The 12,953-nt window shown below is 43.9% G+C and overlaps 1 protein-coding gene across 2 annotated transcripts in view; it reads right to left on the reverse strand.

Moving 5' to 3' along the window:
- Nucleotides 1–12,953, reverse strand: part of ppp4r4 (protein phosphatase 4, regulatory subunit 4) — a 116,592-nt gene that overhangs the window by 39,647 nt on the left and 63,992 nt on the right. For both annotated transcript variants that reach the window (XM_023973829.3, XM_070435950.1), the window contains 3 exons: nt 9,182–9,303; nt 7,695–7,817; nt 1,382–1,545 (listed from right to left, as the gene is read on the reverse strand). In XM_023973829.3, coding sequence (XP_023829597.1) covers nt 1,382–1,545; nt 7,695–7,817; nt 9,182–9,303 — 409 coding nt within the window. The remainder of the gene's footprint in view (nt 1–1,381; nt 1,546–7,694; nt 7,818–9,181; nt 9,304–12,953) is intronic.

A 12,953-nucleotide genomic window follows, 5' to 3' on the forward strand; every position in this document is an offset into this window, starting at 1 on the left:
AGTTTGGAACCACCAAGACTCTTCCTTGAGCTGCCCGCCCAGCCAAACTGAGCAATCGGGAGAAGGGCCTTGGTCAGGGAGGTGACCAAGAACCCGATGGTCACTCTGACAGAGCTACAGAGTTCCCCTGTGGAGGTGGGAGAAACTTCCAGAAAGACAACAATCTCTGCAGCGTTCCACCAATCAGGCCTTTATGGTAGAGTGGCCAAACGGAAGCCTCTCCTTAGTAAAAGGCACATGTCTCCCAGTCCCTGCAGCTTGAAGTTTGCCAAAAGGCACCTAAAGACTCTCAGACCATAACAAACAAGATTGCCAAGCATCACGTCTGGAGGAAACCTGGCACCATCTCTACGGTGAAGCATGGTGGTGGCAGCAACATGCTGTGGGGATGTTTTTCAGAGTCAGGGACTGGGAGACTAGTCAGGATCAAGGGAAAGATGACTGGAGCAAAGTACAGAGAGATCCTTGATGAAAACCTGCTCCAGAGTGCTCAGCACCTCAGACTGGGGTGAAGGTTCACCTTCCAACAGGCCAACGATCCTAAGCACACAGCCAAGACAATGCAGGAGTGGCTTTGGGACATGTTTCTGAATGTCCTTCAGTGGCTCATCCGAAGCCCAGACTTGAACATGATTGAACATCTCTGTAGAGACCTGAAAAAAAACTCAGCAGCGACCCTTCCCATCCAACCTTACAGAGTTTGAGAGAATATGCAGAGAAGAATGGGAGAAACTCTCCAAATACAGGTGTGCCAAGCTTGTAGCGTCATACCCAAGAAGACTCAAGGCTGTAATCGCTGCCAAAGGTGCTTCAACAAAGTACTGATGTTTGTTTCCAACATTAGGGCTGTTTTCCTAAAGAAGTTAATTCTGCTTCATGTTTTGTTTCCTTGCCACGACACAAACGAGTATTGCGATACTCGTTTCGATCCTACTATACACTCTCTACAACGTCCACAACACATGCACCCCACGTGCATGTGCATGCACACACACACACGCTATTGCCAAGACTATTTCAGTTCATACACTATTGTAGGTGATTTAAATAACTGACTAAGGCACACTATTCCCCTCTATAGACTCAAAAAGTTCAAGCTTTATAAATCTTTTCAAACTTGTAAGGTGTTTGCAACATGTAGCCGCAACACTTAAGACATTTTTATAAAACACTAAGCCACCCATATGGCAACAATCACCAAGAGTTGACCAGGAGCATTTTCAAACAGAGGCAGAAAGACAGATGGTACAGTTACAGACTTGATTCCTTCAAACACGCTGCTAGACTTCAGAGACTGTTCAAGAGTGGGAGGGAGGGTTGGTTGGAAACTTGTGTGTTTGCATGCGTATATGTGTGCGTGTGTTGGTCAGCAGTCACTCACGGGGAAGTTGTAGGCGCAATTGCGTCGCACCAGGGCGTACTTGCTCTCCAGCTCCAGCGGGTAGACCTGGTTGTCTGAGTGGCCGTTTTCATGCTGCAGGCCCAGTACACACAGCTTCTTATAGAACTCCAGGAACCACAGGTGCTGCTCCTCCGTGAAAGACGCTGCAGGAGAGAAGAATTAGGACCAGATAGGACCAAATCTAGCAGACAGGAATCAGAATCACACAAAGGGACCTGTGTGTGTTTATGTAGCCTGGCCTCCCGGTCATGGGTCTCCCGGTTGCGGTCGGCTGCGACACAGCCTGGGATCGAACCCGGGCGTCACTACTATTTATATTTTTGACAACTTTTACTTAACTTCATCCCGAAAGAAAATTATGTACTTTTTACTCCATACATTTTCCATGACACCCAACAGTACTTGTTACATTTTGAATGCTTAGCAAGACAGGAAAATGATTCAATTCACACACTTAAGAGAACATTCCTGGTCATTCCTACTGCCTCTTATCTGGCGGACTCACTAAACACAAATTCTTCATTTGTAAATGATGTCTCAGTGTTGAACTGTGCCCCGAGCTATCCGTAAACAAAAAAAGAAAAAGACAATTGTGCTGTCTGGTTTGATTAATATAATGAATTTAAAATTATTTATACTTATACTTTGACTTTTGATACTTAATGTTTAAAACCAAATACTTTATACTTTTACTCAAGTAGTATTTTACTGGGTGACTCACTTTTACTTGAGTAATTTTCTATTAAGGTATCTTTACTTTACTCAAGTAAAACTGACTAGATGGAAAGGTGGCGTCCTATGACGGTGCCAAGTTGAAAGTCACTGAGCTCTTCAGTAAAGCCATTCTACTGCCAATGTTTGTCTATAGAGATTGCATGGCTGTGTGCTCGATTTTATTCACCTGTCAGCAACGGGTGTGGCTGAAATAGCCGAATCCACTAATTTGAAGGGGTGTCCACATACTTTTGTGTATGTGTATTACCTCATTTGCGAATTTTAATACAAAAAGGACTGTATTTCATTTTAAATGTATTGTATTTATGTCTACATTCAAGTGGTTCAAAATTCAAAAATTCAAAAGGCACTCGCACATCTGAGCTATCTTTTTTGCAGGTGCATGGTAACAGTTGAATAACATGAAAAAAAAGAAGAAGCCCGCACACTGCTCTTGATAGTATCACTGCTCTTTAAAAAGCTTTATGTATCAGCCTCAAGGTCTTGGTCAGAGCTTTGTGATACATTTTTTTTTTTTTGCATCCTTATGTAGACATAGCTCCACCCACATCCGTTCCAAATCAAATCAAACTTTATTGGTCACATACACATGGTTAGCAGATGTTAATGCGAGTGTAGCGAAATTCTTGTGCTTCTAGCTTGCAGTAATATCTAACAAGTAATCTAACAATTTCACAACAACTACCTTATACACACAAGTGTAAAGGAATGAATAAGAACATGTACATATACATATATGGATGAGCGATGGCCGTGCGGCATAGGCAAGATGCAGTAGATGGTATAGAGTACAGTATATACAGTTGAAGTCGGAAGTTTACATACACTTAGGTTGGAGTCATTAAAAGTCATTTTTCAACCACTCCACAAATTTCTTGTTAACAAACTACAGTTTTGGCAAGTCGGTTAGGACATCTACTTTGTGCATGACACAAGTAATTTTCCCAACAATTGTTACAAACATTATTTCATCTACTAAATCACTGTATCACAATTTCAGTGGGTCAGAAGTTTACATACACTAAGTTGACCATGCCTTTAAACAGCTTGGAAAATTCCAGAAAATGATGTCATGGATTTAGAAGCTTCTGATAGGCTAATTGACATAATTTGAGTCAATTGGAGGTGTACCTGTGGATGTATTTCAAGGCCTACCTTCTCTTTGCTTGACATCATGGGAAAATCAAAAGAAATCAGCCAAGACCTCCACAAGTCTGGTTCATCTTTGGGAGCAACTTCCAAACGCCTGAAGGTACCACGTTCATCTGTACAAACAATAGCACGCAAGTAAAAACACCATGAGACCACGCAATCGTCATACCGCTCAGGAAGGAGACGCGTTCTGTCTCCTAGAGATGAACGTACTTTGGTGCAAAAAGTGCAAATCAATCCCAGAACAACAGCAAAGGGAGACCTTGTGAAGATGCTGGAGGAAACAGGTACAAAAGTATCTATATCCACAGTAAAACGAGTTATATATCGACATGACCTGAAAGGCCGCTCAGCAAGGAAGAAGCCACTGCTCCAAAACCGCCATAAAAAAGCCAGACTACGGTTTGCAACTGCACACGGGGACAAAGATCGTACTTTTTGGAGAAATGTCCTCTGGTCTGATGAAACAAAAATAGGACTGTTTGGCCATAATGACCATCGTTATGTTTGGAGGAAAAAGGAGGATGCTTGCAAGCCGAAGAACACCATCCACCATCATGTTGTGGGGGTGCTTTTTGCTGCAGGAGGGCCTTGTGCACTTCACAAAATAGGTGTCATCATAAGGATGAAAATTATGTGGATATATTGAAGCAACATCTCAAGATTTCAGTCAGGAAGTTAAAGCTTGGTCGCAAATGGGTCTTCCAAATGGACAATGACCCCAAGCATACTTCCAAAGTTGTGGCAAAATGGCTTAAGGACAAYAAAGTCAAGGTATTGGAAGGGTTATCACAAAAGCCCTGACCTCAATCCCATAGAAATTTGGATGGCAGAACTGAAAAGCGTGTGCGARCAAGGAGGCCTACAAACCTGACTCAGTTACACCAGCTACCCAAAACGTTTGACCCAAGTTAAACAATTTAAAAGCAATGCTACCAAATACTAATTGAGTGTATGTAAACTTCTGACCCACTGGGAATGTGATGATTTTTTTAAAAAGCTGAAATAAATCATTCTCTCTACTATTATTCTGACATTTCACATTCTTAAAATAAAGTGGTGATCCTAACTGACCTAAGACAAGGAATTTCTACTAGGATTAAATGTCAGGAATTGTGAAAAACTGAGTTTAAATGTATTTGGTTAAGGTGTATGTAAACTTCCGACTTCCAACTGTACATATGAGATGAGTAATGTAGGGTATGTAAACATTAAGTGGCATTGTTTAAAGTGACTAGTGATACACTTGCTACATCCAATTTTGAATCGTTAAAGTGGCTAGAGATTGAGTCAGTATGTTGGCAGCAGCCACTCAATGTTAGTGATGGCTGTTTAACAGTCTGATGGCCTTGAGATGGAAGCTGTTTTTCAGTCTCTCGTTCCCAGCTTTGATGCACCTGTACTGACTGCCTTCTGGATGATAGCGGGGTGAACAGGCAGTGGCTCGGGTGGTTGTTGTCCTTGATGATCTTTTTGGCCTTTCTGTGACATCGGGTGGTGTAGGTGTCCTGGAGGTCAGCTAGTTTGCCCCCGGTGATGCGTTGTGCAGACCTCACTACTCTGGAGAGACTTACGGTTATGGGYGGAGCAGTTGCCGTACCAGGCGTTGATACAGCCTGACAGGATGCTCTCGATTGTGCACCTGTAAAAGGTTGTCAGTGTTTTCGGTGACAAGCCAAATTTCTTCAACTTCTTGAGGTTGAAGAGGACCATTTCAGTTTGTCTGTGATGTGTATGCCGAGGAASTTAAAACTTTCCACCTTCTCCACTACTGTCCCGTCGATGTGGATAGAGGGGWGCTCCCTCTGCTGTTTCCTGAAGTCCACGATCATCTCCTTCATTTTGTTGACGTTGAGTGTGAGGTTATTTTCCTGACACCACACTCCGAGGGCCCTCACCTCCTCTCTGTAGGCCGTCTCGTCGTTGTTGGTAATCAAGCCTACCACCGTAGTGTCGTCTGCAAACTTGATGATTGTGTTGKAGGCGTGCATGGCCGCGCGGTCAAGGGTGAACAGGGAGTACAGGAGAGGGCTGAGAACGCACCCTTGTGGGGCCCCCGTGTTCAGGATCAGCAGGGTAGAGATGTTGTTTCCTACCCTCATCACCTGGGGGCGGCCCGTCAGAAAGCCGAGACCCAGGGTCACGAGCTTAATGACGAGTTTGGAGAGTACTATGGTGTTAAATGCTGAGCTGTAATCGATGAACAGCATTCTTACATAGGTATTCCTCTTGTCCAGATGGGTTAGGGCAGTGTGCAGTGTGATTGCGATTGCGTCGTCTGTGGACCTATTGGGGCGGTAAGAAATAGGGTGTCAGGTAGGGTGGAGGTGATATGATCCTTGACTAGTCTCTCAAAGCACTTCATGATGACAGAAGTGAGTGCTACGGGGCGATAGTCGTTTAGCTCAGTTACCTTTCCTTTCTTGGGAACAGGAACAATGGTGGCCCTCTTGAAGCATGTGGGAACAGCAGACTGGGATAGGGATTGATTGAATATGTCCGTAAACACACCAGCCAGCTGGTCTGTGCATGCTCTGAGGACGCGGCTCGGGATGCCGTCAGGGCCGGCAGCCTTGCRAGGGTTAACACGTTTAAATGTTTTACTCACATTGGCCGCGGTGAAGGAGAGACTTCAGGTTTTGGTAGCGGGCCGTGTCAGTGGTACTGTATTGTCCTCAAAGCGAAAAAGTTGTTTAATTTGTCTTGGAGCAAGACGTCGGTGTCCGCGACGAGGCTGGTTTTCTTTTTGTAATCCGTGATTGACTGTAGACCCTGCCACATACGTCTCGTGTCTGAGCCATTGAATTGCGACTCTACTTTGACTCTACACTGACACTTAGCTTATTTGATCGCCTTGCAGAGGGAAAATCTACACTCTTTGTATTCGGTCATGTTTCAGTGATTAAAAGCAGTGGTTCGCGCTTTCAGTTTTGCGCGAATGCTGCCATCAATCCACGGTTTCTGGTTGAGGAAGGTTTTAATAGTCACCGTGGGTACAACATCACCGATGCACTTGCTAATAAACTCGCTCACCGGATCAGCGTATACATCAATGTTGATGTCAGGAGGCTATCTGGAACATATCCCAGTCCACGTGATCGAAGCAATCTTGAAGCGTGGAATCCGATTGGTCGGACCAGCGTTGAACAGATCTGAGCACGGGCGTTTCCTGTTTTAGTTTCTGTCTATAGGCTGGGAGCAACAAAATGGAGTCGTGGTCAGATTTGCCGAAAGGAGGGCGAGGGAGGGCTTTGTATGCGTGCGGAAGTTAGAGTAGCAATGATGCTGAATGCTGCCAGCCCGGGTCGCGCATTCGATATGCTGCTAAAATTTAAGGAGCCTTGTTTTCTACATAGCTTTGTTAAAATCCCCAGCTACAATACATGCAGCCTCAGGATATATGGTTTCCAGTTTACATAGAGTCCAATGAAGTTCTTTCAGGGCCGTCGAGGTGTCTGCTTGTGGGGGGGGGGTATACATGGCTGTGATTATAATCGAAGAGAATTCTCTTGGTAGATAATGTGGTCGGCATTGGATTGTAAGGAATTCTAGTTCAGGTGAACAAAAAGACTTGAGTTTCTGTATGTTGTTATGATCACACCACGACTCGTTAATCATAAGGCATACACCCCCGCCCTTCTTCTTACCAAAGAGATGTTTGTTTCTGTTGGCGCGATGCATGAAGAAACCGGGTGGCTGTACCGACTCTGATAACATACCCCGAGTGAATGTTACAATCTCTGACGTCTCTCTGGAAGGCAACCTTTGCTCGAATTTCGTCTACCTTGTTGTCAAGAGACTGGACATTGGCGAGTAGTATACTCAGGAGCGGTGAGCGATGTGCCTGCCTACGGATCCTGACCAGAAGACCGCTCCGTCTGCCGCTTCTGCGGCGCTGTTGTTTTGGGTCGCCTACTGGGATCTGATCCATTGTCCTGGGTGGTAGTTCAAACAGAGGATCCGCTTTGGGAAAGTCGTATTCCTGGTCGTAATGTTGGTAAGTTGACGTTGCTCTTATATCCAATAGTTCTTCCCGACTGTATGTAATAAGACTTAAGATTTCCTGGTGTAACAATGTAAGAAATAATACATAAAAAAACAAAATACTGCATAGTTTCCTAAGAACGCGAAGCGAGGCGACCATCTCTGTCGGCGCCATCATACGTAGTGTCCATGCATCGAATGGGGTTGGAGTTGAGGGAAAAGAAAAGTGTTACCAAATATAACAATGTGCATTTCATAAATATTAGAATAAAGTGAGTACATAAAACGTAATGAACCCGTCTGTAAAACCACAATGAGGACATAGACCCATTCAAGTGGTAAAAGTTAATTGTGATATGAATAAGGGGAAGAAATACCCTATTAGGGTGTGGTGCCTAGCCTTAAGAGGTCTGAAACCCACCTGAGAGTCCGTGACAGAGCTTGCCATACTGAAATGACAGCGAAGCCAGCACCGCCTCGTCAGCTTTAAAGCACTTTTCACAGAACGTCTTCACCAGTGGAAAGATAACACGCGTCCTGTCGTCTAAAAAGTGAGGGGGAGAGAAGAGAGAAAGACAGTTTGACATGACGGGGCTGCCTCCCAATGCAACGGGCATCTGGCAGAGAGAGGACAATCGGAATTGTCAGCCCTCATACACACAGTGGCCGCATTCCATTCCAAAACATAGCAATTATTTTCAACTCAATATGACGTTATCACTCATCATGCGGCCATGGAGTGTATAAGAGCTATCTTGGTACCTTTTCTCTGACCTGTCAACTTGCCTGGACAGATCTGAAAGGACATCTGAAAGATGAACACAATAGGTCCGGGACTCCACGTAGCGAATCTGCAATGGTGAGTCGTCTAGTATAAAGGGGAAGGTAGCCAGTTTTCAGAATGGAATACGGCCCATGTCCTTGATGGCCCGACACGCGTGCAAAAGCCTCGTGAAGAGATAGAAGACCGACAGCTTAGTTGGAGCCAGTTTGCAAACTACTGTAACGAGTATAGTATTTGCATATCAAAGAAACTCTGCGGGTGCAGGGGTGTCTTGGAAGAGTGTCGCTAAGCCAGACAAGTAAGTGTTTCGCACAGACAATGTAGAGACAARGTTGTGAAGTGCATTGGTTTTAATGAGCCAGGTTTATGTCTGTAGTAGACTGGTTCTTGGGAATCCCAATGATTGCATATTTTTTTTGCAGAGCACAAGCACACCATATACAGCTAATCAAGGGTTTGAGTATTAGTTGAGTAGTGAAATCAGTTGTGCTTGTGCAGAGCTAGAATAAGAAATATGCAACCCTAAGATAGATCTTAGGTAAAAAAAAACGGATCAATAGGAACATCAAAACCATTGAATAGGAACATTATAACCGTATTTTCTGTAAGTGCTTTTATAAAGCTTTTCCAGTCAAAATACTGCTTTGGCTTAAAGACTTTTCCGGAACAATATGAACGTGTGGGCGTCTGTCCTCTCTTGGAACATCAATGAGTAGAAAATTGCCAGCGAACAAGAGCCGCCAGATCGGGAGTAGTGTGGGCTGCTTGCGAGGCACGCTGTAGTAAGAAGACAGAAGTGTAAGTTGAATGTGAGAGCAACATGGCCACAGAGACGGCTATGTAGGCTGTACGAGGGTGTAGCATGGCCTGCCACGCAGACAGAAGTATGTGGGCTGAATGACGTTACCGTGCCAGCAGTGGAAAAGCCATGTGGGCCGGCTGTGTGAGGGTGCAGGGTAATCACATAGAGTTTTGTATGACGTTTGTATGAGGTGGTAAGATTGTAGAAGGTTTTTTGTATGAGAGGTGAGACTGTTTGAGGTGATAAGATTGTATGAGTTTTATATGAGGTGATGAGGGTGCATGACATAGGTGATGTGGTGTCATTGTATGAGGTTTCTCACCACTGTCGAACATCTCCAGCAGGTTAATGATGGTGTCGAAGGCAGCCAGGCGCACCGTGCTCCCCTCGTCCCGAGCCAACTCTACGAGCTCAGGCAGCACTGCCGCCTTGGTGTGGTCCAGTCTGAGACACCAGAGGAGAAAGAGGAGACACAATTATATAACAAACACACATTCCCATTAAAGGGATCGTTTGAGTTTCCCCAAAATCAAAGTTCAATCATTTTATTCCTCAGAATGCATGGAAAATGGACTTGTGTGGCAAGAAAAAAATTGTGGCATGAGTAAGATGGCAACAGAGTTCTGTTCACCAACCTCCCTTTGTTTGTCCAAACTTTAGACAAACTTCCGCATCTACAAGCTACAAACTTGAACGTGGCTTCTAAAATAACACTATCAAAAATAGACAACCGACTGCTCAGAAACAACCAGGAAGACACAGCCGGTGATTGTCAAGCAAATAACTGTCGGTCTCACAGTAATTGACCGCTAATTAACATAAGCACATTTTGCATCTCCTGGCTTCCACACATATCCTAAGTCTAATAAAAGTCTAATAAATCCATGTAATATAGCCTACACCTTCCCAATAAATCCATAATTTATTTTAGACAGTTCTAAAGAAGCATGATATGAAGAAAATGCAGTCTATTTCAGAAGAAAAGAATAGCATACTCCGAGTTGTCCTTATGTTAGGCCCTGATCTGGCTATGCCAAATGGCTGTGGCCTACACTAGTTCATTTAGCAGACAAGATTTGCTTATAATTTCATGCCATTATTTTATAGTATGAAGAATACAATTGAACAAAGCTGAATAAAATATAAATATTTTCTCCAAATTATTTGAGGGCGTGCGCACATGCGGCTATTCTGTGTTAAGCGGTTAACAAAGAAATAGGTAATCCTATATGCTTAATTTAGAGTTATTAACGTAACTTTAGTTGTTCTACAAACATTGGGCTACATGTTTAGATGTTTAATACATTGTAAGGCTGCATGATGAGACTAATGAAGATTTGAAAAAAGTTTATTGAAAGGCATGAGCTCCGCCACATTTTTTTTGCGCAGGCTGTACACACTCTGTACACACTCACACAGCTCTCCATCACGTGATCGGGTCTTTCTCACAGAATACAAGTTAAGACAGACACATCCAAGGTGAATATTGAAGATAATGGAAGAACTGTCCACATTTACTTTTCGTCAGCCAACAAGATGAGTAGGCCTAACAAACAGCAAAAGCACTAGCCGATGTCAATCTACTATCCCCCATAGTACAAAAGTCGACCTATTTTATTCTGAGACAAATAAATATTCCAAACAGTTGTGGGATGCGATAGATCCCAAATTAATACAACCACTACCATCATAAAAAAAGTTTTATGCAATAGTCAATGAACAGGCAGAGTTCCTCTGTCCAGTGTCTGTGTTCTTTTGCGCATCTTAATCTTTTATTTTATTGGCCAGTCTGAGATATGGCTTTTTCTTTGAAACTCTGCCKAGAAGGCCAGCATCCCGGAGTCGCCTCTTCACTGTTGACGTTGAGACTGGTGTTTTGCGGGTAATATTTAATGAAGCTGCTAATTGAGGACTTGTGAGGCATCTGTTTCTCAAACAAGACAATCTAATGTACTTGACCTCTTGCTCAGTTGTGCACCGGGGCCTCCCACTCCTCTTTCTATTCTGGTTAGAGACAGTTTGCGCTGTTCTGTGAAGGGAGTAGTACACACTGTTGTACGAGATCTTCAGTTTCTTGGCAATTTCTCGCATTAATTTCTCAGAACAAAAATAGATTGACAAGTTTCAGAAGAAAGTTCTTTGTTTCTGGCCATTTTGAGCCTGTAGTCGAACCCACAAATGCTGATGCTCCAGATACTCAACTAGTCTAAATAAGGCCAGTTTTTTAATCAGAACAAATGTTTTCAGTTGTGCTAACATAATTGCAAAAGGGTTTTCTAATGATCAATTAGCCTTTCAAAATTATAAACTTGGATTAGCTAACACAACGTACCATTGGAACACAGGCGTGATGGTTGCTGATAATGGGCCTCTGTATGCCTATGTAGACATTCCATTAAAAAACAGCCGTTTCCAGCTACAATAGTCATTTACAACATTAACAATGTCTACACTGTATTTCTGATCAATTTGAGGTTATTTTAATGGATAGAATTAGCTTTTCTTTCAAAAACAAGGACATTTCTAAGTGACCCCAAACTTTTGAACAGTAGTGTATATAGGGCAGCAGCCTCTAATGTGCTAGTGATGGCTATTTAACAGTCTGATGGCCTTGAGATAGAAGCTGTTTTTCAGCCTCTCGGTCCCAGCTTTGATGCACCTGTACTGACCACGCCTTCTGGATGATAACGGGGTGAACAGACAGTGGCTCGGGTGGTTGTTGTCTTTGATAATCTTTTTGGTCTTCCTGTGACATCGGGTGCTGTAAGTGTCCTGGAGGGCAGGTAGTTTGCCCCTGATGATGCGCTGGGCACACCGCACCACCCTCTGGAGAGCCCTGCAGTTGCGGGCGGTGCAGTTGCCGTACCAGGCGGTGATACAACCTGACAGGATGCTTCGATTGTGCATCTGTAAAAGTTTGAGTGTTTTAGGTGACAAGCCAATTTTCTTCAGCCTCCTGAGGTTGAAGAGGCACTGTCGCGCCTTCTTCACCACACTGTCTGTGTGGGCGGACCATTTCAGTTTGTCAGTGATGTGTACGCTGGGGAACTTGAAGCTTTTCCACCTTCTCCACTGCAGTCCCGTCGATGTGGATAGGGGTGCGCTCCCTCTGTTGTTTCCTGAAGTTCACAATCAGCTCCTTTGTTTTGTTGAAGTTGGGTGAGAGGTTACTTTCCTGGCACCACACTCCCAGGTCCCTCACCTCCTCCCTGTAGTCTGTCTCGTCATTGTTGGTAATCAGGCCTACTACTGTTGTGTCATCTGCAAACTTGATGAATTGGAGGCGTGCGTGGCCACGCAGTCATGGGTGAACAGGGTGTACAGGAGGGGGCTGAGCACGCATTGTGGGGCCCCAGTGTTGAGGATCAGCGAAGTGAAGGTGTTGTTTCCTACCTTAACCACTTGCGGGCGCGCCTGTCAGGGAGTCCAGGACCCAGTTGCACAGGGCGGGGTTCAGACCCAGGGCCTCAAGCTTAATGATGAGCTTGGAGGGTACTATGGTGGTGAATGCTGAGCTATAGTCAATGAACAGCATTCTTACATAGTTATTCCTCTTGTCCAGATGGGATAGGGCAGTGTTCAGTGCGATGTGGATCATAGTCTGTGGATCACATATTAGAATATTCTTGATTTAATCTTGTCTTTACATATACTAAATAATATATATATATATGTGACATTTGATTTGATTTAGAATGGACCATTATCATGCACCTGTATCGAAACAGGGGCAGTGGGAAAARATACTGAAAAAGCGTGTGCGAGCAAGGAGGCCTACAAACCTGACTCAGTTACACCAGCTCTGTCAGGAGGAATGGGCCCAAATTTACTCAACTTATTGTGGGAAGCTTGTGGAAGGCTACCCGAAACGTTTGACCCAAGTTAAACAATTGAAAGGCAATGCTACCAAATACTAATTGAGTGTATGTAAACTTCTGACCCACTGGGAATGTGATGAAAGAAATAAAAGCTGTAATAAATCATTCTCTCTACTATTATTCTGATATTTCACATTCTTAAAATAAAGTGGTGATCCTAACTGACCTAAGACAGGGAATTTTTACTAGGATTAAATGTCAGGAATTGTGAAAAAC

Source organism: Salvelinus sp. IW2-2015, linkage group LG28 (assembly GCF_002910315.2).
Source record: "Salvelinus sp. IW2-2015 linkage group LG28, ASM291031v2, whole genome shotgun sequence".
Lineage (NCBI taxonomy): Eukaryota > Metazoa > Chordata > Actinopteri > Salmoniformes > Salmonidae > Salvelinus > Salvelinus sp. IW2-2015.